Below are 26,584 nucleotides of genomic sequence, written 5' to 3'. Positions count from 1 at the left end.
GTAATGTAGACTGATTTTCATTTTCAATAAACAGGATGCTTCTTGTGTTTGCCAGTTCTTGGAAATGAGTAATTAACATTTTTCAAATTACTTAGATCTGATTTTGTTTGTGTGAAAAGCATTTTGTAATTGTTTTCATATAGTTTCTAGGTTTGTTCTTGAGGCATATTTGTAGCTATTTTGTACTCTTTCTTTTCTTCTGAGTTTTTGTCTTAGATGTTCCTGTCACAATAATTCTTTATAGTATTTTCTTTTTAGGGTTTACTCAACTATTACTTCTTGTTTCCTGAATCTGGACTCTTTCTCTAGGCCAGAAGTCACACTTTTCTGAAGGCAATATCTGCATCTTATTTGGTACTAATTCATATCCCCTGTATTCCTGCTTGTGTTTAATTCCTCAAAGATCTCATGAAGAGCTCATGCAAAGGAGCTGAAAGAATTACCATTATATCTAAAGAAATATCTTCTGTAGAGTAGTCTAATTACTGCCTGACTGGTTTAAGATTTACAAGTTTTGTAAATTCCTGACCCTAGTATGGATTTGGGTGACAAAACTGGTTTTCCTTTTGTTAGACTACTTTTGGTCTTAGCCTTCCATGATATAGCTGGAAGAATATAGATTCAGAGGAATAAAACTGCAGGTTCACTCCTGGTCAGGTCTCATTGTTCTAATAATTGATTATATGCCTTCAGGCTGGGGGCTGAATGTCAGATGTTACTTCAGATGCAGGACCATAGAGCTTCCATTCATTTTCGTTTCTGCTCTTTGCTTTGCTAACACCAAACCACCTTAGACACAGTCACAGTTCATTCTTCCTTAAGAATACTGGATGTGCCACTGAGCTGTAGTTATGGGGGCAGGGATATCACTTGGGTGCTATTCCTTGCACAGAACTGGGTCTCTCCCTGCTGCATTTGGGAAAACTCTTGCTCAAGTTCAGATGGGAAACTTCTTCTGCCAAGAGCCATTTGGATATTTGTAACATCATTCTCAGGCCATTCAAAATTATCAACTTAAAAATTAGCCTGCCATATTTGGTCAAACAATTAATTTACCCCTAAAAGCTCCTAGATTTACTAAATTTTGAGCCCTGCCTTTGGTTGCCAAGGCAGTACTAGAGCAAGCTTGAGTCTTAAATTGCCATAGACCAGTAGTCCCTAGCCCTGCTCTAGTGTATAATCAAAGACTGGGAGGCTTTATATGCTACCTTTTTGACTAGATTCCCTCCTCAGTGCCTGGTGATCTTTGTCAGTCTCCTTTTATTGATAAACTAGAAAAATGATTCACTGGGTTTTCTACTTAGATTTCCCAGTCACTATTCTGTCTAGTCTTGGTCTATTTCTGTTAGGACTTCAGTATTAAAGAGGACCACATCAAGCAACCAAATAATCAGTGGCATGAGTTGTTTATGTTTATTATATTTATTACAGTGAAGGAGGTTAAACTGTGCAAGGTATTCTTCTCACTTTTCTTTACCAAAATCATTCCATCCCAGGGTCTGATTTGTAGAAAACAGGACTATTGGAGATGGTCTGGCTGCTGTGTGAGTTTCTTAGCCTTAAATTGTTTCAATTTCTCTCATATCAGTGAGACAATGCAGTGCATCAATACTGGGCAAGTACTAGCCTATGCTATGTGATGATAGAATGCGATGATCAGGTACATCCTAAAATCTGTCTTTGAATAAGCTAATTGTCAGCATAGTTTTTCCTCTTAAAGTTTCCATCTTTCAGTTGTGAGCTTTTTATCAGTATGATACAATTGGGTATAGCATTACCACTAGGACATTTTCAGCTTGACATTCATAGGGCTATACTGCTCTGCTACTATACACTCCCTACAGTTTAAATCTCAGCAGAACTGGGAAGCTTACCAAGGCATGGGCATCTCTGATTTAAAAACAAACAAACAAACAACAATAGGACAAAAACAAATCTTCAAAGTACAGGTCAAGAAGGTTCACATAATTGAAATTTCTAGAATGGATACTGAAAAAAAGATGGTTAATAAGAATTGATGATTACAAAGAATCTGCATAGCTTCATCAAAAACATCATACTTACCTAATCTTAATCCCTTTTTATATAGGATTATGGGATTGTTGAGTTAATTGATGGAGGAAATTTATTAACTTGACTAGATTGTGACAAAGATTTGAATAGAGTGCTTTCTGTATTTTTCTGCAGAATATGGAACAAAATAGATTAAATATTACTACAACTAGATAATTTCAGTAGTGGCTGAATGCCTACATTCAATTTGTTGCTAATGATTCTCTGTCATCATGTCTGGAAGTCTTGTGATAGAATGACCCAGAGATCTGTGTTTGGTCCTGTGCTACTAAACATGATAATTTGGATAAGGCATAGCCAGCTTGTTCATCAAATGTGGGCTACTACAAAGTTGGGGAGGACAGTGAACACCTTAGAAGACAGTTAAAAGTCTCCCCAGGGGGAAAACCATGTGGAAGTTGAAAAGATACTTTGACAGAATTGTGAGATATTTCACCCATCATTTATTTTATATATATATATATATATATATATATATATATATATATATATATATATATATATATGAAATATGTGTGTGTGTGTGCAGATAATAACACAACTTTTTAAAATTCTATTTTAATTCCTCCTATACATTTTCCACCATCCATAGTATTAAAATACTAAGGACCTGCCTCTAGATCTCTTGACATTGTTTGGATACCAGTAAAGAACAAGGTCAATCTAGCTGCCATTCTGTCTTCTTTTCTTCTCACTACATGACTGACTTATCTTTTTTTTCCATTCATGCATCTCCCTGATGACATTCATTAGGTAACTTCTTTGAAATTCCTCTTTTGCAATATGACACAGCCAACCATAAGGTTTTTTTTGCAAGGCAAATGGGGTTAAGTGGCTTGCCCAAGGCCACACAGCTAGGTAATTATTAAGTGTCTGAGACCGGATTTGAACCCAGGTACTCCTGACTCCAGGCCGGTGCTTTAACCACTACACCACCTAGCCACCCCCAACCATAAGTTTTTATACTGACATTTGATTAACCCAGAGGCACAGTTGCTAATCTCCTGATCTTCCCTCATAAATAATATGAAATAAACCTCTTAACAGAAATCTGATACACAAAACCCAGAAAGAGAAACTAGGAGAAGAAGATCTTCCTCAAGCTTTGTCCTTCAGGATCATGGGCGAACTGGGTGCAGAGGGCTGACTCTGCTGGGAGCACAGGACAGTATCAGAGACTGAGAACTCTACTAGCCTGAACAGTGGGGCAGGCAAGATTCTGAGACCCTGAAAGTGTGACCAGTCTGATTGGAGACGGGGTAAGTGAGATCCTGAGAACTCAGAGTGGGGCAAACTTGATCAGGCAACTAGGGAGCAAAGGCATTGGTTGCAGCACTGAAGGTCTGGAGCTTGCAGGCAGAGCTGAAGGGAGAGTTCCAATGCAGAGCTGGAGGGAGAGGTTCCAGTCCTTCATTTCAGGTGAAGCCTCTTCCCAGAACAAACACAATTGCAGCCCTCCTCTGCCCCCCAGGCATGTGAGCAGAAGACCTCCCTCAGCTGTGAATAGGGAGAGCAAATACCTTGCCCTAGGGCAAAATACACCATTGATCAAAGATAAAAATATTCTACAGTTTCATTCAACCACTCCAAATTAAGGGAGAGGTCCTCAAATTAAGGTCACAGACACTCCAGAGAAAGCAACCAACACAGCCTTCTGGCCAGACAAGGAGTAAAGCCTCTAGGGATCTCAACACCAAATCTCTGTGAACCAGCCCCTTGCCAACATAAGGTCTTAGTAAAATAAAGAAAGGCCAGAAGAAAGGGGGTGGTCCATAAAAAAATTCCTAGAAGGCAAAGACCCTAACTCAGAAAGAGCTAGAACCTCTGAGGAGAATATGATTTGGTCTCCAACACAGAAAGACTTCCTTGAAGAAATAAGGAAGGAGTTTAAAAATCAATTGGAAGAAAGAAAACAAATCATTGCAAAATACAATTTGACAAATGCAGAAAGAAAATAATACTTTCAAAACCTCACTTGGTCAAATGGAAAGCTCTTTCAAAAATAGAATTGATCAACTGGAAAAGGAGTTGCAAAAGGTAAATGAAGAAAATTCTTCTCTAAAAATAAAGAATGGAGTCTGTGGAAACTAATGACTTCATGAGACAGCAAGAGCCTGTTAAACAAAACCAAAAAATCGAAAAAATAGAAGAAAATGTAAAATACCTCATCAGCAAAACCACTGACCTTGAGAACTGACGGAGAAGGGACAACCTGAGAATTATAGGTCTTCCTGAAAACACTGAAGATAAAAAAAGCCTGGATTTAATATTACAGGATTTAGTGATATAAACACACTGAAGATGGATGTATCCAGAAGCAAAATTCGGGGGAATATGTATAAAAGGAAAAAAGGAGAAAAATACAAGCAGAGGGAAGATGGCATGGAGGGCAATAAAGAGTTAGTGATTATAACTTTGAATGTGAATGGGATGAACTCTCCCTTAAAATGTAAGCGAATAGAAGAATATGATTTCTCTCATCACATTCAACTTAGATCAATATATAGCATGGAAACATGGTAAAGACTAACAGACTGCCTTCTGTGGAGGGGGGGAAAGGGAAAAATTGTAAAACTCAAAGTAGATAAAATCTTAAAAAAAGAAAATACACTAGTTGTAAAAATTGTTTCCCAACTCACTACATTTTTTTTGATCATGGTTACAATGGTTTTGTTTGTGCATAAGCATTTTAATTTAATGTAATCAAAATTATCCAGTTTGTTTTTTATGATGTTCTCTATCTCTTCCTTGGTATTAAACTGCTCCCCTTTCCATAGATCTGATAGGAAAACTATTCCTTGTTCTAGTTTTCTTATTATATTTGACTATTATGTCTCAATCCTGTACCCAATTTGATCTTATTTTGGTATAGGGTGTGAGATGTTGATCTAAGCCAAGTTTCTGCCATACTATCTTCCAATTTTCCTGGACAGTTTTTATCCAAGAGAGAGTTCTTATCCCAGAAGCTGAACTCTTTTGGGTTATAAAACAGTAGATTACTATAATCATTTCCTATTAAGACTGAAACCTTCTAATCAATGCTGACATTCCATTGATTTTTGTAGATCTAAACATCACAACCATGGTTCTCACTGTCCTGATGTCACTAATAAGGTAACTGGGAAATGCCAAATTAACTCTAATATATCTAGGAAAAGGGTAATTTTGTCACACCTCCAGTCCCAAACCCTTTCAAATTATTTTTCCCCCAAATAGCTTATAAAATGATTTGAATACAATGGCCACTTTTGTACCTTTCTATGGCACAGCACTGCATCCTCAATCTTTATTTTTATCTTTAAATGATGTTTAAGATCTTGTGAGTCCACATAGAGAGACTTATAGGATATCTGTGATGAGGTCATGTTTTCTTTGGAGAGGAACTATCTTTCTTGGACCCATTTCCTTTTCTCAATGTGAGTCTTATAGATGTCTTCATTTCTCCATTTCGCTATTTCATTTGCTTATCTAATCAGCTCCTGATGCTCAGATTTGTCCAACTCTTAACATTTCTCAAGACCTCCAAAATCAGATCTCTAATTGCCTGGGCTTCTTCAACTGACTGTCTTATAGAAATCTTAAGCTCAGTATTTCAAGAACTGAACTCATTATCTTTTCTCCAAAACCCTCCCATTACTAACATATTTATCATTGTCATGGGCAGTAATATAATAATCCGAATTCTGAATATACATGTCATTCTCAACTTCTTGCTCTTTTATCCTCTGCATCTGATCAACTGTCAAATCTAGTCAATTCTACCTTTGTAATATCTCTTATAAACATCCCTTTTTCTCTTCTGAAATTGTTAACTATTCTGCTACAGGATCTCATCACCTCATTCCTAGATTGTCCTAATAGCCTGCTGATTGATCTCCTTGCCTCAAGTGTTTTTTCTCTCCAGTACATCCTTTACTAGAAATCAAAGTGATCTTCCTTAAGTATAAGACTAAATATGTCACCCAACAAACTGCACTGGATTCCTATTGCCTCCAGTATGAAATATAATATCTTTTCAATGACTTCTAAACCCTCTGTGGACTAGCCCCTTTTCAAACTGTTATACCTTAAACTTCCATGTATTCTGATATCCACAGATGCTGCCCTATTTGCTATACTTTTGTATATGACATTCCATTTCTTGACTTTGGCCATTTTCATTGGTTGTCTCCCACACTGGAACTTTCTGCTTCCCCCTTTCTGCCTCCTAATTTATATACTAGCTAATGCTTATACAATTTCCTTTTCCTGTCATATAGTTATGATTGTTGTCCTTTGTTCTCAAAAAGGACCAAAATGACTTCATTATGTTGGGGTCAAAGTATAGTGTGTCAGATTATGGCTGATCAGACAAATATAAGTTCAAAAGCTCTACAGCTTGGGCACTAATAGTCCACATGAACACTTCAGGAGAGATGTCTTTAATTTTGTACATCTCACGTTTCTTTTGAGCTATTGAAATTCTTCTTTGCTCATCATAGAGTATGGTACCTTCTTTGATGCAGGCATGCTGTGCTGGTAGTCCTTTACCAGTGTTTCCCATGTTTTATAATTAATTCCAAAGTTCTTCAGGGAGATATTGAGTGATTCTTGAATTGTGTGTGTCCTTTAATCACTTCTGACCTCCACATGATCACTTAGCTTGTGTGAGTTCTCTGTTAAAATATCTTTTAGGGGGGCAGCTAGGTGGTGCAGTGGATAGAGCACTGGCCCTAGAGTTAGGAGGACCTGAGTTCAAATCTGACCTCAGACACTTAATAATTAAAATGGGGTTAAGTGACTTGCCCAAGCTCACACCTAGGTAATTATTAAGGATAACACTGGCAAAAATCTTGATAATGATTAAGAGACTTCCTATTGAGATTGTCACAACACATCTATTTCCCTTTGCTTTATAGACATGTACATCCTTCAACTGCCTGGGAGATAACCACAGAGCAAGCCACTTAATGCTGATTGCTTTGCATCCAGGGCCATCTCCAGTCCTCCTGTTTCATATGTGGTCACTGGACCTAGATGGCTCAGGAGAAGAAAGTGAAGCTGGTGACATAGCACAGTATTCCCCTCATTCAAATCCAGTTTACATGCTTGTCATGGCATCACCTCCCTTCTTTGGAAACAAAGGACAAACATTATAATTCACTGGTCTATTACTCTATTTTTTAATAGTACCATGTAGTTTTGATAACTGCAACTTTTTTTTTAGGTTTTTGCAAGGCAAACGAGGTTAAGTGACTTGCCCAAGGCCACACAGCTAGGTAATTATTAAGTGTCTGAGATCGGACTTGAACCCAGGTACTCCTGACTCCAGGGCCAGTGCTTTATCTACTACGCTACCTAGCTGCCCCTATAACTGCAATTTTATAGTATAATTTTAGATCTGGTAAGCTAAGTAACCTTCCTTCACATATTTTTTCATCAGTTCCCTTGATATTCTTGATTTTTTATTGCTTAGATGAATTTTGTGTTTTTTTTTATTAGCACAGCAAAGTAGTTATTTGATAGTTTGATTGGTATAGCACTAAAGAAGTAATTTAATTTGGGTAGAAATGTCATTTTTATTATATTAGCTTGACCTCATCATGAGCAATTGACATTTTTCCCAATTGTTAGATCTGCTTTTATTTGTGTGAAAAGTGTTTTCTAATTGTGTTCATACAATTTCCTGTGTTTGTCTTGGAGGTAGATTCCCAAGTATTTAATATTATCTGCAGTTATTTCAAATGGAATTTCTCTTCCTATCTCTTGCCCTTGGGTTTTTATTGTTCATATATAGAAATACTGATGATTTATGTGGACTTATTTTATATCCTGTTACTTTGCTGAATTTGTTAATTGTTTTATGCAGTTTTTTAGTTGATTACCATTCTCTAAGTATAATAATATGATTATTATCTGCAGAGTTTTGCTTCCTTATTGCCAATTCTAATTCCTTCAATTTTTTTCTTGATTTATTGCTACAGCTAATATATCTTTTTTAATTATATAAATATTCTATTTGTTTTTCAATTACATGCAAAGGTTTCTACCAATTTTTTTGCAAGATTTTGAATTTTACAAATTTTTTCTCCCTCTCACCTCTCCCAACAGAAAGCAATCTAATATAATCTTTATATTTGCTTCCATGATAGGCATAAGTCATAACTGAATGTCGAGAGAGAAGAAACAGATCCAAAAGGAAGAAAGAACATATTAGAGATAGCAAAATTATGCAATACACAAGACAACTTTTAAAAATTAGAGAAGATAATCTTTAGGCATCATTTTTAAACTCTACAGTTCCTTCTCTGGATATAGATGGTATTCTCTATCACAGATACTCTAAAATTGTACCTGATTATTGCACTGATGGAGTGAGTAAATTCATCAAGGTTGATCATCAACCCATGTTGTGGTTAAGGTGTATAATGTTCTTCTGCTTCTACTCATCTTATTTATCATCAATTCCTAATAGTTCTAATACTATATTGGATAGTTAGGAATCATATTGTAAATGTTCCTAGTTTATCCCCATTATATACAATATTTGTTGATGGTTTGATACTGCTTACTATTATTATCATTATTTTTATTATTATTTATTTTGGTTTTTGCAAGGCAATGGGATTAAGTAACTTGCCAAGCTCACACCTAGGTAATTTTTAAGTGTTTGTAACTGGCTGTGAGCTCAGGTCCCCCTGACTCCCAAGGGCTGTGCTCTATCCACTATCCCACCTAGTTGCCCCATATACTGCTTATTATTTTAAGGAAAACTCCATTTATTCCTATACTCTAGTGTTTTTTAATAGGAATGGATGTTGTATTTTGTCAGACTTTTTCAGTATCTATTGAGATAATCACATAATTTCTATTTATTTTGTTATTATATGTTCAATCATGTTGAGTGTTTTTCTAACATTGAACCCTCCATGCCTACCTGGTATAAATTCTACCTGATCATGGTGTATTATACTAGAATTTACTGTAATCTCTTTGCTAAAATTTTATTTCAGATTTTTGCATCAATGCTCATTAGGGAGATTGGTCTATAGTTTTCTTTTTCTGTTTTGACTTTTCATAATTTAAGTATCAGCACCATATTGATGTCATAAAAGAACTTTGGTAGAACTCATATTTTTTTAATAGTTTTTGTAGAATTAGAATTACTTGTTCTTTGTATGTTCTTTGAATGTTAGAATTTACTTAAATACATCTGAACCTGGAGGCTTTGGGGAGGGGAGCTTATTGATGGTTTCTTCAATTTCTTTTTCTGAAATGGGGTTAAGTATTTTATTAACTTTTTTGTTAATCAGGGTAGTTTGCATTTTTGTGAATATTCATCCATTTTACTCAGATTGTCAAATTTATTGGCATATGATTGGGCAATTATCTTTTTAATTTATCTAATTATCTATTTATTTTATTAATCTCTTTAATTTCTTCCTCATTGGTAGTGAGTTCACCCTTTTCATTCTTTGATACTGGTAATTCTTCTTTATTTTTTTTAAATCGGATTAAACAAAGGTCTGTCGATTTTATTGATTTTTTCATAAAAATCAACCCTTAGCATTATTTATTAGACCAATAGTTTTCTTGATTTCAGTTTTATTAATCTCTCCTTTGATTTGCAGAATTTGTAATTTGGTATTTAATTGAAGATCTTTAACATGTTCTTTTTCTAGCTTTTTAAATTGCATACCAAATACTTTGATCTCCTCTTTCTCTATTTTATTCAAAAAAGCATTTAGAGATATATAAAATTTCACTAAAAACTGCTTTGTTGCATCCCATGAAGTCTGATATGATGTCTCCATAGTTATCATTTTCTTGGATAAAATGATTGATTATTTCTATGATTTGTTGTTTGATGAACTCATTCTTTAAAATTGTTATTTAGTTCCCAATTAATTTTTGATTTATCTTTCCATGGCCCTTTATTACATGTAATTTTTAATGTATCATGGTCTGAAAAGTAGGCATTTATTATTTCTGCCTTTCTGCATTTGATTGTAAGGTTTTTTACAACCCAGTATATGGTCATTATGCCATGTACTGCAGAGAAAAGTATGTTCTTTTCTATTCCTATTCAGGTTTCTCCAGAGGTCTAAATTTTCTATGATTTTATTCACCTACTTAACTTCCTTCTTAATTATTTTCTTGGTTAGATTTATCTAGTTCTGAGAGCAGAAGGTTGAATTTGGGTGCTATACCACTAGGTGCATATTATATGTTAAACATTGATATAACTTCATTGCCTATGATGCCTTTTAAGAAGATATAGTTTCCTTCCTTATCCATGTTAATGAGATCTATTTTTGCTTTTGCTTTGTCTGAGATCTGTATTGCTACCTCTGATTTTTTTTTACTTCTGCTGAAACAAAATAGCTTTTGCTCCAGCCTTTTACTTTTGCCCTGTTTCTATCTCTCTACTTCATATGTGTTTCCTGTAAATAGAATATTGTAGGGTTCTGGTTTTTGATCTATTCTGCTATCTGCTTCTGTTTTATGGTTGAGTTCATCCCATTCAATTTACAGTTAAGATCATTAATTTTTTATTTCTTTCCATGTGATCTTTACTTTTCTCTTATTCCCCCTCAGCAATGTTTTGCACCCTTTCCCCTTTAACTTTTCTTTTAAATTTTAACTTTCAGTTTGTTTTCACTTATACCTTCACCTTTCTTTTTATCAGTTCCTTCTACCCTTTCCTCCCCCTTTTCCCACCCTCTACTTCCCTGTAGGGTAAGAGAATTTTAAACCCCATTAGGAATATATGTTATTCCCTCTCTGGGTCAAATCTATTGAGTAGGATTTAATCAGTGTTCATACTGTTCCTATCTTCCTTCTACTATAATAGGACTTTGTGCCTCTTCACCTGGTGTTGTCTACTATTACATATCCTTCTCCTAGTATAATCCTTTTTATAATTTTATTGTTTTAACTGTCTTGTATCTTGTATCCTTTGTCAAAATATACTCCTTTTATCTGATCTGATGGAAGTACTACTCTCAAAGGTTGATTGATTGATTGCTTGATTGACTGATAAGCAGTATTGCCTCCAAGTCACTAAGTACCCTCCCCTCTTCTGTCTCATTAGAAATATACTTCTCAAGAATCATGAATTACATCAAATTATAATCACATTATACCTTCTATGGACACATAATCTTCATGAGCCAAAGCATCATGCAAAGCCAAATCATTTCATGAACACCTTCCCCTTCCCCAAAGCACACTCCCTCCAATTGTAGCCAAAGTGTCAAGTAAAGCAAATCTCTTTAAGGTTTCCTGTCCAGTCCCTCTAAGTATACTCTCTCTTTCCCTCTATCTCTATAGCAATCCAACCATAGCCCTTAAGCCCAACCAAATGGTGAACTCTCTCTCTGTCACTGTTCCTTAAGCACCCAACCATAATACTAAAACCTTTATTAATGAAAGTATGGATTAAGACAAAAATCACTTCCTAATCAATTTATTTTCAACCCTTCTACTCACCCTTTGCCCTTATTGCATTATAAACCTCTAAGTATCTAGTAAAGTCACTTCTGATTTAATTATGTTTAGAGCTTTTAAGCATTCTAAGTACTGGGACACTCTGAAGGTCTCTCTTAAGAACTTTAGATTTGAGTGTAAAGCATGGGAGACATTGGCAAAGGACTGCCCCAGTAGAGAATACCCTCATTAAAGAAAGTGCTGAAGGAGCAGCTAGGTGGCACAGTGGATAGAGCACCAGCCCTGGAGTCAGGAGGACCTGAATTCAAATCTGCCCTCAGACATTTAATAATTACCTAACTCTGTGATCTTGGGTGAGTCACTTAATTCCATTGCCTTGCAAAAACAAATCCAAAACCAAAAGTAAGTGCTGAGCTCTAATAAGCAAAGCAGAATTAATCTCAAAGGAAATATAAGAAACATAAGTTTAGAGTAAACACCCTAGGTATTAATCTGGACTATTTATGTCTGAGCATGAAAGAACATTCTGAGTTCATATTGGTCCTATCAGTCACATTCAGACAAACTATAACTTTTCTCAAACATGTCATTTTGGTCTTCTTCAATAATGAAGAACAGGAACCAACCACACTCATATCCTCTAAGTATAATTTCTTCAACCATATTCAGTCCTTTATCTCTCCTAAGAGAAATACAATTCTAAAGAATTACACATGTTTTCTTTCCTTGTAGGGTTATATACAATTTAGTGCTCTTGACTAACATTTGAATTTTCCCCCTTTTCTGTTTACCTTTTTATGCATATCTTGAGTGTTATCTTTGAAGATCAAATTCTCTGTTCAGTTCTGATCTTTTTTATCAGGAAACTTTGTAAATCCTCTATTTCATTGGACATCCATATTTCCCCCTGACAGAAAATGCTGAATTTTGCATGGTAGTTAATTTTTGGTTGTAATCCAAGGTCTTTTGCCCTCCTAATTATCATATACCAGGTCCTCTGATCCTTTAATGTTGAAGTTGATATATACTGTATAATTCTGATTGTGCTTTGTATTTAAATTGCTTCTTTTTCACTGCTTGTAGTATTTTCTCCTTTATTTGAGAATTTGTCTATGATTGTCCTTGGAGTTTTTATCCTGGGGTCTCTTTCTGGAGGTATTCTGTTTTGTGTATTCTTTCAAGGATTATATTGACTTCTTGATCTAGTATATTTGGATAATTTTGCCTGATTATTTCCTGACATATATTTTCCAGGTTCTTTTTTTGATCTAGGATTTCTGGAAGATCAATAATTCATAAAATTATCCTTACCAGATCTATTTTCCAGGTCACTTGCTTTTTCCTAAAAGGTACTTTGTTTTCTTCAATTTTTTCAGCCTTTTGATTCTGTTTGATGGAAACTTTGTGTCTCATAGATTCATTAGTTTCTATTTGTCCAATTCTAATTTTTAAGAGTTTTATTTTCTTCAGTTAGATTTTGGGTTTCCTTTTCCAGTCGGTTAATTTTACTTTTTGCCGAGATGCATTCCCTTTCCAATTGATCAATTTTAGTTTTATATGAGTTGCATTTCTTTTCTCATTGGTCGATTTTATTTTTTGAAGAGTTCCATTCCTTTTCCAATTGGTTATTTTTACTTTTAAAGTGGATGCATTCTTTAGTCAATTATTCATAATTTTTCTGAATGGCTCTCCTTTCTTTTTTACATTTTCTCATTTCTTTTCTCCTCTTCATTGCCTTTTAAATTCTTTTTTAAATACTTCCATGAGATAATGGATTTGAGTCCAATTCATAGACTTTTTTTTGAAACTTTATCACATAGGCAATTTTTTCATTGTTTTCTTCTTCTAAGGAGGCATTTTAATCATCTCTATCTGCATATAGTTTTCCATGGTTAGCATTCTCCTTTTTTGCTCATTTTGATTGTTGAACTCTGTTCCTGAGGTACAGGGAGTATAATCCAAAACTTTGTGCTAGCAATGGGGTCTGATCCCTGACTTATCACTGGCTAAGATGTTGCATATGCAGGCATTGCTTATGCAGTGCTTTGTTTCCAACCCACTCCTATCTTTTGCCCCATTATTCCCAGAGTTCAGACTTTGTCTGGGTTTGGGATGCTCCCTGTTGGCTTGCTATTTAGCTGCTGGAACCTGGGCTACACTGGAGTTAAAAGCCTCCTGCTGGCTTTCCTGCTCTCCTGCCTAGTTGGGCAGAATATCCTTGACCACCCCCTCGCATCTTTCCCCTCCCCCAAGAGTCAGGCCTTATTTAAAGATCCTCTGTGATGTCTACAGTGGAAAACTGGCTTTGATTTTTTTTTTTTGATGGTGTCTGTAGCTTTAATGTCTGAGCAGAGGCTTCATTTGACATGCTGTAGAGAAAACTCTAGGAGCATGCTAACTTCAAGCCACCATCAAACATATTTTGATGTTTGCTAATATTCAGGCCCAAAGGAAATAAAACAGTGCCATATACAGAATGTCTAAAAGTTACCCATCATTCTGTTCAACTTTTGCCAGTCATGTGCAACCTTATATTGATGTAATAATGTGATTTTTGGTTTTTGTTATTAATAAAATCTATTTTGTTTTTATGAACTATTATGTTGCTAGCCTCTGTTAGTAATTTATTAAATATTTTTGTATTAATATTTGTAAATGGATATTGTTCTGAAATCTTCTTTTCATGGTTTGTCTTTCCTTGTTTTGGTTATCAGGACCATCTTTATATCATTGAATTTCTTAGGACTACTTCTTTTCCTCTTTTTGAAAACAGTTTGCACCTATTGAAATTAGTTGTTATCTAAGTGTTTGAAATAATTTATTTGCAATTACATCTGATCTTGGGTGTTTTTTGGTCTTTGAATATTCATGACTTATTCGATTTCTTTTTATGATTTTTATGATTTTTGTAAATATCAATTATTTTAGAATGTATTTGGAAAACTATCTAATTATTTCCTTTAATTTGTTGTTAATTCTTTCTATTTTTTTATACCGGAAAATTTGCTTTCCTCTCTTTAAAATATTGGTTAGTCAATAATTTATTTTATTAGTTCTTCTGTTGCCCCCAATTTCATTTATTAATTCTATGATGTTTTTGCTAATTTTATATTTTCTTTGGCATTTAGGATTTTTGTTTATATTTTGATAGGATTCTTTGATTTACCACTTTGCTTCCCCACCCCCCTTTAAAGTTGTATGCTTAATTTATTGTGTTTTTTTCTTTTTTCAATGGTGTTGAGAAATAAATATTTTGCCCTGAGATCTCATTTGGCTAAATCACAAATCATATTTTTTAATTTTTGGAGCACTTTTTTTGTATTTTCTTTTACCACTGATTCTTTAGGATTAAATTATTGGGTGTGATAAGAGAGAAATCATATTCTTAAAGAGAACAGAATTCTCAGAGGTAACAAGATCAGACAATAAGATATCTGTTTTTTTCCTAAATTAAAGGGAATAGTCCTTGTACTTTGTTCAAACTCCACAGCTCCTTATCTGGATACAGATGGTACTCTCCTTTGCAGACAGCCCAAAATTGTTCCCAATTGTTACACTGATGGAATGAACAAGTCCTTCAAGGTTGAACATCACTCCCATGTTGTTGTTAGGGTATACAGTGTTTTTCTGGTTCTGCTCATCTCACTCAGCATCAGTTACATGATTTTTTTTAAAGAAAGATATTATTTATTTTGAGTTTTACAATCCCCCCCCATTCTTGCTTCCCTCCCCACCCCCAAAGAAGGCATTCTGTTAGTGTTTACATTTGTTCTATGTTATACATTGATTTCAGTTGAGTGTGATGACAGAGAAATCAAATCCATAAGGAAGAAATATAAAGTATGAGATAGTAAAATTACATTATAATATAATGCTTTTTATTTTTCTATTTTGACAGTAATAGTCTCTGGTCTTTGTTCAAAGTCCACAATTCTTTCTCTGAATACAGATGGTGTTCTCCATTGCAGATAGCTCAAAATTGTCACTGGTTGTTGCACTGAAGGGATAAGCAAGTCCATACATGATTTCTTTTTAAAAAGGTCAGCAATCAGCTGTGTGGCCTTGGGCAAGCCACCATTGCCTTGCCTCCCCCGCAAAAAAGGTCAGCAATCAATCTCAGAGCAACAATAAAAGACAAGGATAATGAATAGAAATATTAATATACACTAAATACGATAGAATCTAAAAACCTAAAGAAAAATTAAGTTGAAGGGGAAAAATAGAAAACCTGTAATAGTTTAGAATATAATTATACCTTTTTCAGACTTTAACAAATATCACAAAAAAGATAAACAAGAAAGAAAGAAAAAGAAAAAAAGGAAGGAAGGAAGGAAGGAAGGAAGGAAGGAAGGAAGGGGGGTGGATAGGTGGCGCAGTGGATAAAGCACTGGCCCTGGAGTCAGGAATACCTGGTTTCAAATCTGGTCTCAGACACTTAATAATCACCTAACTGTGTGGCCTTGGGCAAGCCACTTAACCCCATTTGCCTTGCAAAAAACTAAAAAAGAAAGTAAGGAAGGAAGGAAGAAAAGGAAAGAAAGAAACTACAATTTTAGAAAAGGTAGGTATGATAGATGTCTGGAGATTTCTAAGTACAAATAGTAAAAGTATGAATATTCCTTAGCTGTGCACGGGACTTTTAAAAAAATTGTTCTTATGTTAGGTCACAAAAATCATTTGAGCAACTGCAGGAAAAAACAGTAAACAACAAAAATAGCAATTGAATAGTGGGTCTTTAAAAAAGGGAACTGGATTGGTTGACAACTGTGGATACTATAAACCTCATAGCATATGAAGTTGATGAATGATAGTAGTAGGTAGAGAATTATAGAAATTTCAGTGGGAAGAAAGGAATGGAACCAGTGAGTGGGGGGTGAGGTTAAGGCTATAAGAGAAGGTGAAATCATTGTTGCAAAGTATAGTCAGGGGTGTATTAAAATTTAGTGGGCGTGGGGTGGGGTGAAGTGCAATGGTGGAGAAGAGGTTTTAATGAATTACAGAAGAGAGGAATTGTTCTAAAATGAAAGGGATTAGTTCATTATGAAGGATGTTGTACCAATTTTGAATGAGATTAAAATCATAATTTGTAATGACTTCACCAGTGGATTCACCAAGATTTTTCTCTATAGGAGACAATGTGATGTTTTTTTTTTCTTCTGATGAAGTTCCAGCATTACCTTTAGTTCTGTCACACAGTTACCGTAATCTATATAACTGTTCACTACTTTACATTCTCAGTGGTTCTACCAATTCAAGTCAACAAATATTAATTATATTCATTTTGTGCATGGCAATGGAGATAGAATGACAAAAATGAAAGACTGTCTTCAAGGAGCTCACATTCTATTAGAAGCAAACAGAATATATAGTGATAACTAAAATTATACATAGAGAGGAAATAAAAAGTCATGAGCTTGGAGTTAGGAAAGCATAAAAACTGTGGAGAGGGATCAAGAAATATTTTATGTAAAACCTGGCACCTAAGCTAAACCATTGAAGAACATTAACATTAGAAGTAAAGGAGAAGATTCTAACATAGGCTATAGCCACTGCAAAGAATGGAATTTCCCATAGAGGGACTAGGAAGTATCAGTCAAAAAGAATAGAGCTTTTGGTCTCTGATTAGAATTTCCTGTTTTTTGATAAGCTGCCAGACCTAGTTTAAGGATAAAGTTCAAATAAGTTATGAAAGAATTCATATTATAAAGCAAATAATAATAATAATAATAATAACAATAATGGGTATTTAGCTATCATTTGTATTATAGTACTACTAGGCATTGTACTAAGCACTTTATGATTATAATTTCATTGGGTCCTCAAAACAATCAAGTAGGTGATATTATAATTCTTATTTTGCACATGTACAAACTGAGGAAACTGAGGTAAGTGACTTGTCTAGGATTGCACAGGTAGTAAATGTCTGAGGTCATATTTGAACTAAGATTTTTTCTAATTCCAGGTCTGGCACTCTGTCCATTTCACAATAGTTTGACATAAGCAGAATGGTGCTTCAATGTTTATATGTTTTCACAATAACTTTTTGAGTTGGTATTGGATTTGAGTGTACTGATATAAGTCAGTTCTAGATAACTCATCCAAGTCCTGAAAGAATAGTGCCATAATCCAATTTTGATTGCAATTGTATGAAGGACTGTGAAAATATTCCATATTTCAGGGGCAGCTAGGTGGTGCAGTGGATAAAGCACTGACCCTGGAGTCAGGAGTACCTGGGTTCAAATCTGGTCTCAGACACTTAATAATTACCTAGCTGTGTGGCCTTGGGCAAGCCACTTAACCCCATTTGCCTTGTAAAAAAAAAACCCTAAAAAAATTCCATATTTCAGAGAAGTGGTTTAGAGTAAGCCTCTGGGACCTGGGTATGTGCCCATTAAAAACTCAATCTGGCAAGTGGGACTTCCGCTAGAGCAGATGCAAAGTGTACTTTGATTCACTCTGGACACTGACTACCATTTTATGAGAATGAAGGCCTTAGTTCAATGAACAAATTCATATGATCCTTAGAAAGCACACCCTGCCCTTCCCTCTGTCAGTTTCCAATATATGTCAGCTGTCTTGTCCTCATTAATTTTTTTTTACAGTTGCTTCCTTCTAAACTGGTGGGATAATTTTAAAAAAAATACTACAATAGATGAAAAAGAAACAAAGAACTAAGTGGTTGCAGCCTCAAACATTCCTCGAATTTACAGGTGCACATAGACTAGTGCCCAGAAAACCAGGAGATTTTAATGGAGAGTCCCTTTCTTTAGGATACCCTTCTCTTTTCTGGGAGATGATACATGAATGGATGTCATTAAGTCTGTTTGGCCTTCAGGCTCATCAGTTGTATTCAGGTCTTTACTTGAACTTGCAAAAAAAAAAAAGAACCTGAGCACTTTTTTAATCATTTAAAATGAACTCCACACAAACATACCCTGCAGGTTCTCACTAGTATATAGATATATGGAGAAATTAATCACATAAGTTTACTTTGGGAAGATATTTTTATTGTTGTAAGAATGTTCAGGGCATATGAAAGTTGAAGCATCACACATATAAGATAAAACATTTATGTAAATTTAAATGGCAGGAAAAAATCAATCCTTTATTTGAAAACTGAAAAATGTGAAAAACAACCATGAACAGAGGCACAAATCTATTAAGTTTGAAATACATATCATAAACTAAGCACTTTCAAAATTATGGGGAAATTATTTCTACTACCTCTATTAGAACTTGAAATCCTAAAACAGGGATTTCATGGACTACAATGAATTCTCTTTCAACAGATCAAGCACAAGGTTAAATTTTCATAAAAAAGTAATTTCATTGCTCAATAACAATTTTGAAGAACAAATATATGCAATATATGTATACACACACCACACACACACACATACATACACACACACACATTGTTTCTTTCCTTTCAGTTTGTGTTTCAATAGGCTAGTAAAATTAATGTAAAATATTTTAAATTTCTCTTTTCTCCTGTTATTTACTTTCTGTTCACTGACAAAAAAGTATTATTATGTAACTGAAAAAATGGCAAGGAAAACTTAGATCTTTATATCCAAATTCCAAAGAGGTAACTACATAATATTGAAACTTGGATCTCCTCCTATGCTAAAAGAAAAAATCAATTATAAGATCACATGCTGGCATCTTGTAAAAAGTCATATTGAGGCAATAAGTTATGATACTCATTACTTTTGCCAAATTAACCAATAACAGGCCACTGGAGGCTATAAAATTTGTAACATAAGTGTAGATTTTGATCATGTGTCATTTTTCAATTACTTTCTTAAGTCATATTATGCTTGAAAGCAAATTAAATGAGAAAACAAAACAAAGTAAATTAGATCACCTGACATTCTTCTAAATATTGCTTTGTTTTATCCTTAAACCAGTATTATAATCCCTAAGTTTTTAAAAAGAAAAAAAAAAGCATCTTTGCAATTCACAGAATGTAAATTAGGGGCCCAAATGATCTAGCCACTGTCAGTGCTGGTCAGCTTTTCATATTCTCCTCCTTCTGTTGAAGCTGGTTCTTCAGAGATTAAAAAACTCAATTGTTTCTGGGCACAAGAGAGAAATAGTTCCAAAGATGACAGGCTTCTCTGACGGATCACTTGATCAAGCTATGGATTTTGTTAAAAAGAGAAAATAATGTCATTTAGAACATTTGAAGCAAATAAGAGAAAATGTATTAGACACATTATTTTGAGGAGAAAAACTAGGAATCAACTTTCTAGTACATTGAATAACGAATTATATTGAATTGAAATTATTCTACTCTGTCTGGTTGGGCCATTTTAAATGTTATGAAAACAAGTAAATTATAATAATTCTAATTATTATCTAACATCTAATATTAAATATTATGTAATATATAATAATTATAATAATTCTAATAAGTGATTACTTATTAGAAAAACATAATGTTATCTCCTTCTCCTTGATGGAGAGGTACAGAAGCAGAATGGAGCATATGTTGTTAAACATACCCATAGATTGTTTTATTTCGCACAGAATCTAATCTTTGACTGTTTGAGAACCTACAGTGAGAATTAATAAAGTAATACATGACTCAAGTAGCAGACATAAAAGCGAGTATTTACTGTCATTCTACTCGAGGGAACTCTGGAATGAGGAAACTCCCTCCACTAAAGGAGGTTGGCATCTTTTCTGAAGCAGTCTTAACATATTGCCTAGAGATTGACTTGCCTTGGCTCTCATATCAACAATGTGTCAGAAATGGAATTTGAAGCCAGTTTCATGGCTCTAAGAGTAGTCCTCTATGCCTTTCTATGATATAAAAGGAATCTAAAGAGAATCTCTTGTCCAACCTCCAACTGAATACTCAAATGTCATGCTATGTAACAGAGTTCACAATATATACAACATAGTGTTAGAATGGGGTAGGTTTCTTAAATACTGAGCATCCTGTTAAGAAAAAAATAAAGTTGTAAAAGTTATTATAACTAAAGAAGGAAAGTTTCTTCAACACCTGTCAAATGAAACAGAGGGAGATGCACAAGACACACACATACACATTCACATACTCTGTGAGTGTATGTGTTTGTGTGTGTGTGTGTGTGTGTGTGTGTGTGTGTGTGTAACTCTTCTGCTCTTCATAAGTAGAGAGAGTTAGAAGGCATTTTTGACTTTATGATGTTTTATTATAATAGGCTATGAAAACTACCCAAATGTTTAAGAATGCACTTATGTTGAAAACTTCCTCCAAATATAGCATTCTATGAGTTTTTATATTTTTAGCTTGGTACAGATTTTAAAAAAAAATGACTTGCCTCTATAGGGCATAATTAAATTCAAAAAATGAATCTCTAACATAAGCAGGAAACTAACTATGCTAGGTCCTATGATGAATAACAAATATGAATAGGATATGGTTCTTACCCTTAAAGATCTTAAAACTGAATAGGAGAAATAAGGGATGAACATAATGTAATAATACCAAAGGAGTGGAATGAATAAAACACAAGGAGATTTCAGAGCATGGAGAGAACTTTTTGGAACATTTTAGATGGGCCTTGGGGATTATGGAGAATTTTGGCAAGTAGACATACAAAGGGAATGGTGTGAATATAGTAACATGCTTGAAAACTTGGGTCATTGTAGGGGAAGAAAAAATAGTATGATTGATCTTCTGTCTAGGGCATATAATGTAGTAGTGGGAGATGAGGATGGAGAGATAAATTAGATGCAGGATTCAGGAGGTCTTGAATCCCAGATCTAAGAATGTAAACTTTAGTTTTTATTTTCTCAGCACTCTTCCCAGGGTAGTTGTTTGCTAATAACTGGATAATTTTGAGTAAGATTAGGATTACTATTATTAGGATTATTAATTACAGCATGTATTAGTAGATTAAAGGGATTCTGTTTAATCAACCAATCGACAATCATTTAAGTGTTTATATTTCAGAAACTATGCTAAGCACTAGGGATACAAATAAAGGTAAAAACATGAAAAAAACCCTCAGTTCCTGACCTCAATGAATTTACACACTAATTGAAAAGAGATGACTCAAAAGGTCAGGAGGGGACCAAGAAGACCTCCCGTAAAAGATGGTGTTTAGGCTGAGTGTCGATAGAAACCAGGGATAGCCATTTAGGAGGCTATGAATATGCTTCAAGTGAGAAGAAATGAGGATATAAACTAGAGTAGCAAGAGAAATGTGAAGAATGTAAAATACAACAGTGACTGAATGGATGCATAGAGCAAGAATAAAAAAGAAAGAAGTTAAAGATGATGCTGAGGTTTTCAATCTGAGAAATGTTAGTAAACATTAGCAAAAATGAAGAAATTAGGAGTTAATTTGGGTGGCAAAAATGACAAGTTCAGTTAAGAAATAACAGTAACATAGTAGTCAATTTAGATGTGCTATTATATATTTTAGTATCGGAGCTCAAAAGTGAGTAAAATTTCATGGGATTTTAAATATATTTTCAAATGATATAGCAAAGGGGTAGTTAGGTGGTGCAGTGGAGTCAGAAGTACCTGAGTTCAAATCCAGCCTCAGACACTTAATAATTGCCTAGCTGTGTGACCTTGGGCAAGTCACTTAACCCCACTGCCTTGCCAAAACAAAAAACCAAAAAAAAAATGATATAGCAAAGAATTTAATGTTGAATCAGCTGATATGTAAGTGAATTGTAAAGTCTAAATAATGTCTTAACTAAAAGGAATCTCGAGATTATACTTTCATTTGGTTTTGATTTGAAGAGGTTAGAAGAGAAAAGTATTTGAATTATCCAGTGTCAAGTCCTTCTTTGCAGAAAACTGTAATTCTGTATTCAGTCTCATATGGTGAGCCTGGTGGACATGGTGATCTCCGAAAATATGCAAAATATCCATGTAGAACCTCTATGGATAGTTTGGGATACTTACAGTAGTCAATTGCTGGCTCTCATTTCCTTCAATATTATTGAAATCCAGAAGAATCATTATGACATTTTCTTTTAAATAATGGGTTTTAAAAGAACTGCTGGAATGCTGGTTTTTAGATGCTATGTAATGAAGTTTGGAAATTTTAGAATAAATTCACAGTTTGTAATAAGGTTCCAAGCATTTGACCAATAATTGCTGCCAGGATATTTATTTAACCTAACCAACTTATGTTGAAGCTTTGAGTCTATAATTCATATGTTTTTAAAATTAAGAGCCAAAAAGAACAGGAGAATTTTGATGAATCTTTTAATAAAACATATCAATTACTTTCTTTGCATATGTTAGGAATCACTCTGGGATTAGAATTTATAAAGATGATGACCAAATGGCCCTTGTTTTAGGTAGCTGCTAAGGTTCATTTCATATCTTTCTTCATTTCTCCACAGAATTTATGAAGCTCTGAGCATGTCCAAGGTGAAATCTGCCCTCCAGTGAGGAAGATAAGAATCTGGAGATAACAAAACTTGAGTATCTAATTTGGTTGGGTTTTTTTTAATGAATTGCATATAAGAACATGTATGTGAGGTAAAATATTTGGGACCTTTCTCTTAAAAAGATGTTGGATTCCTCTTCAAGTAGTCAGCCCATCAGACTGATGTTTTTGGCATGTACCTGAATTTCAACAGCTTCTATTTTATTATGCATGACCTTATTATCCTTTATTGAGGCAATACAGGTTTTGGCAAATTGTTCCACTATTTTTTCCCTTGTAATGTAGGGTTGAGTTCTGTATTTGTGGCTTTCATTTCAAAGTGCATCAAAGATTACTACTTTATGATATAACACTGCCAAATTTTTTACTAAGAGCATAGGTGTCATATTTTCAGATTTGATGTTTACTTGTAAAAATACTTTCTTTTCATCTTTACTTTGTGTTGCTTCAGCTGTCATGTAGTTCTTAGGTATTCCTAAAAAAAGGTTGAAATTTGGGGGCCTGGGCTTTATAAATCTCTTTACTTTCATTTTTCTTTGATTTTAATTACCCTTTTATGGTTTCTAGTTTGTTGGCTTCTATAGGGGTTCAACAAAAATCCACTGATTCTTGCAGACCTTAAATTTTGTAACCATTTAATGAAAGGAAAGATCATTGCTTGGCTAGTCTTTCTCTACATTATTCATGGTAGATGGGAACTTACATTTTTATGAGTATGTCCTGCTCAAAACAAAAAAGGAAATGTAAAGTATAATCACTTTCATGTGGACATTTTGTTGTAGACAAGTAGAGAAAGAACATTTATGTGAGAAACACAAATAAAATCAGTTTAAGAAGAAACAGTCTACATAAAATGTTGAGAAGAGATATAGATTTCTTTATAAGACAATTGTCCCTCAGATAAATGTAGTGAAAGAATCTGTTAGAAGGTAGAATAATGAATTTGGTAAAGATGGCTGCAGTTCATTGTGAGTTCATATGCATGTGCCTGATCTCAAAATTTTGAAAGTTCTGGGAAATTTTAAATAAGATAACTGAGGCCTACAGATAAATTATAGATTATAGATCTTTGTCTTAGATGATAGAAAGCTGGGATTTTTGAGTTTCAAATAATAAATTAGAGATGTATAGATGAGTCAATATTTATGAGGAAACCCTGATTTAAAGTATTTGAAGAAAAATGAAGAGAAGAGGATGGGGTAGGAAACAACTTGATGAAAACAGAAGTGAGTTCTAGAAGAGTGAAAGACAGAGGAAACGAGATGAGAGAAGCTGCCTACATAAGATGCAATACAGAAGTTGACAGGATCTGATGAAGGCTGATAGGTAGACTGCAGCTACTCTGCTGAGAATTGTTGCTGACTGGAAGAGGCTCTGCTTTGCTAAGAGCTGTTTGGTTGGAGAAAGGCAGAACTGCCCTCTAAGCAAGTTTATAGTCTGAGAAAGGGGAAAGGGTTTGCCCATATTGCTATGTACTATGGCTTGAATCTCAAGAGGGAGAAACAGAAGGGAAAAGGCAGGTTTTGCAATTACTTTGCTAACTGAATTGGTATAGCTTTCTTAAGAGCTGACTGGATGCAGAATTTCCACACAGAAAGAGTATAGCATTTTCTCAGTACCCTACCCAGAGCAGTTGTGTGATAAAACAACTTGTCACTGCGTCAATGGCCTAAGAGAAACTGAGACGACTCTGTTCTATAGGAGAGCTATATAAACCAGATGGAAGAAAAGCAATTTTGCCCAAGATCTGACCCATGGTACAGGTTATACTCTAAAGAGATAAAGGAGATCAAAGTTTGACAACCAGAACTAGGATCTGTGTTTCCTTTCTTATGTACTCCTCTGTTAGATTTCTGAAAGCATAAGCCTACAATTCCAATAGATACTGTGTGCATTGGTGGGAGAGTATGACCCAAGTTTTTGGATAGACCTTTATATTTTTATTATCTTTATTCTTGATGTCTCTTGAGTAAAGGTTAGAATTATTCCCACTTTTTTCCTTCTACTAAATAAAAGTTTTGATTATTCCTGCATTTGAGTTATTGCTTAGTAACATGCTTTATGTTTAAGAGTAAACAGTTTCATTGTGACTGATTTTGTGCAATTGAGGAGGAAATTGGTAGAGGCAGAGAATGTACAATAGTGGGGAATATATTTCCCTTCCCTCCACATACCAGGATTACCCCTAGAATCCTGCAAAAGTGATTTTGGTAGTTGCATATCTTTGGTTGTGATCAGTTGCTCCTCTGAAGATACCACCATGACCTGTCAAAGTGAATGGGATGAGATGAATAAGCCAGTCTATAGAGAAAGAGAAAGGGCAGGGTATAGTTACCTTAAAAAAGCAAAAAAAAGTAAAATTAAACCAAATGTTCTGTGTTTTAGCATTTTACTTGTTATACCATAATGGGTAAGGCAATGAAATAATGTCTATCAAATGAAGAATTTCAAAATCCATCAAAAATTAAAAAAAAATTATTTCCTTTAATGAAGATATTGGTTAAAGATCCTTTCTCCCTGTCCCTGAAATTCTGCTTTGTAAAATGTCATATATGAAAAATAAACATTCACCATATAGTATTACATATATTAATTGTACTTTCAATATTTTAGCACTTTAGCACAAAGAAAGTATTGGCTTTCTTTTACTTCTAGGGTTAACTATCAAATCCTCTAGAATTCAAATTCTGTCATAACTTAACTCTCCCCACTCCCCAACTTTTTTCAGTGTTCTTAGACCTTCCTCCCTTACCACATAGTCTGACCCAATGACATCCAATGATGGCTTCTTTGCTGTGCCTCAAACAAGACATCCTGCCTTTGAGCATAGGACATTTTTTTTCTGGCTGTCTCCCATATCTGGAATGTTCTACCTCACCTGGAATGTTCTCTCTTCATCTCTCCCTATTGGCTTCTCTGGTGTTTAAATCTCAACTAAAATCCCATCTTCAATAAGAAGAAATTCGCAACCTTTTCCCCCAGTCCCTTTTAATTCTATTGTCTTTTCTTTTTAACTATTCCCTATTAATGCTGTATATAGCTTGTTTTTACATATCTGTTTACTTACTGTTTGATTATAAACTCCCTGAGACCAGGGACTTTCTTAGGCCTTTTTTTTTTTTTTTTTTTTTTTGGTATTCTCAGAATTTAGCACAATGCTTGTCATGGGACACATTGTAAGCACTTATAAAATACTTTCTGGTTTACTTATTTGCTAGCTTGATAAACACTAAATGAGACATGAAATCTACTTCTGATGTCCTTCTTATAACTTATCTTTGTACACATTTTGAACAAGTCACGAAAGATTCTAAGCATAGATGGATATCTGGCAAATACTCATTCAATATTAATTATACACAAATGTACAAATGTATAGGTGCATATTTTGATAAAGAGATATTTACTAATAAGAGCTTCAGTATTCATCAAGACCTCAGACATTAATTAGCCCTGGGCAAGTCAGTTCTCTGTTTGCCTCAGTTCCAAGAAAACCCCAAAAGGGATCATGAAGAGTTAGACAGGACTGAAAAATGATTAAACAACAATACCCAAAGTGACCCCAAGCATATAAAGATATAAGTTCAAATTTGTTGTAGAGCAGAAATTTATACAGTAAGATTTTCCATGTAAGAAGATTCATAAGATACACTTATTTTCAAAGTAAAATAAACCTT

General features: G+C 34.3%; 1 protein-coding gene and 1 long non-coding RNA gene across 6 annotated transcripts in view; one reads left to right on the top strand and one right to left on the bottom strand.

Moving 5' to 3' along the window:
- LOC141514702 (uncharacterized) overlaps positions 1–25,357 on the top strand; it is a 344,275-nt gene extending 318,918 nt beyond the window's left edge. The window contains exon 5 of the long non-coding RNA XR_012476086.1: positions 22,861–25,357. This is a non-coding gene — a long non-coding RNA (uncharacterized LOC141514702). The remainder of the gene's footprint in view (positions 1–22,860) is intronic.
- Positions 1–26,584, bottom strand: part of LOC141514700 (coiled-coil domain-containing protein 91-like) — a 500,695-nt gene that overhangs the window by 377,253 nt on the left and 96,858 nt on the right. The window contains exons 3-4 of one of the 5 annotated variants that reach the window (XM_074225710.1): positions 25,082–25,172; positions 15,253–19,643 (exon numbers count right to left, since the gene is read on the bottom strand). The exons of 3 other annotated variants lie outside the window; for them this stretch is intronic. In XM_074225710.1, coding sequence (XP_074081811.1) covers positions 19,639–19,643; positions 25,082–25,172 — 96 coding nt within the window. In that variant the 3' untranslated portion in view covers positions 15,253–19,638. Of the gene's footprint in view, positions 1–15,252; positions 19,644–25,081; positions 25,173–26,584 lie in introns of those variants that run through there. One more of the 5 variants, XM_074225712.1, reaches the window with a different exon arrangement.

This window comes from Macrotis lagotis, chromosome 2 (assembly GCF_037893015.1).
Source record: "Macrotis lagotis isolate mMagLag1 chromosome 2, bilby.v1.9.chrom.fasta, whole genome shotgun sequence".
Classification (NCBI taxonomy): domain Eukaryota; kingdom Metazoa; phylum Chordata; class Mammalia; order Peramelemorphia; family Peramelidae; genus Macrotis; species Macrotis lagotis.
The sequence above is the reverse complement of the archived record's forward strand: the minus strand, read 5'-3'. Positions and strand labels throughout refer to the sequence as shown.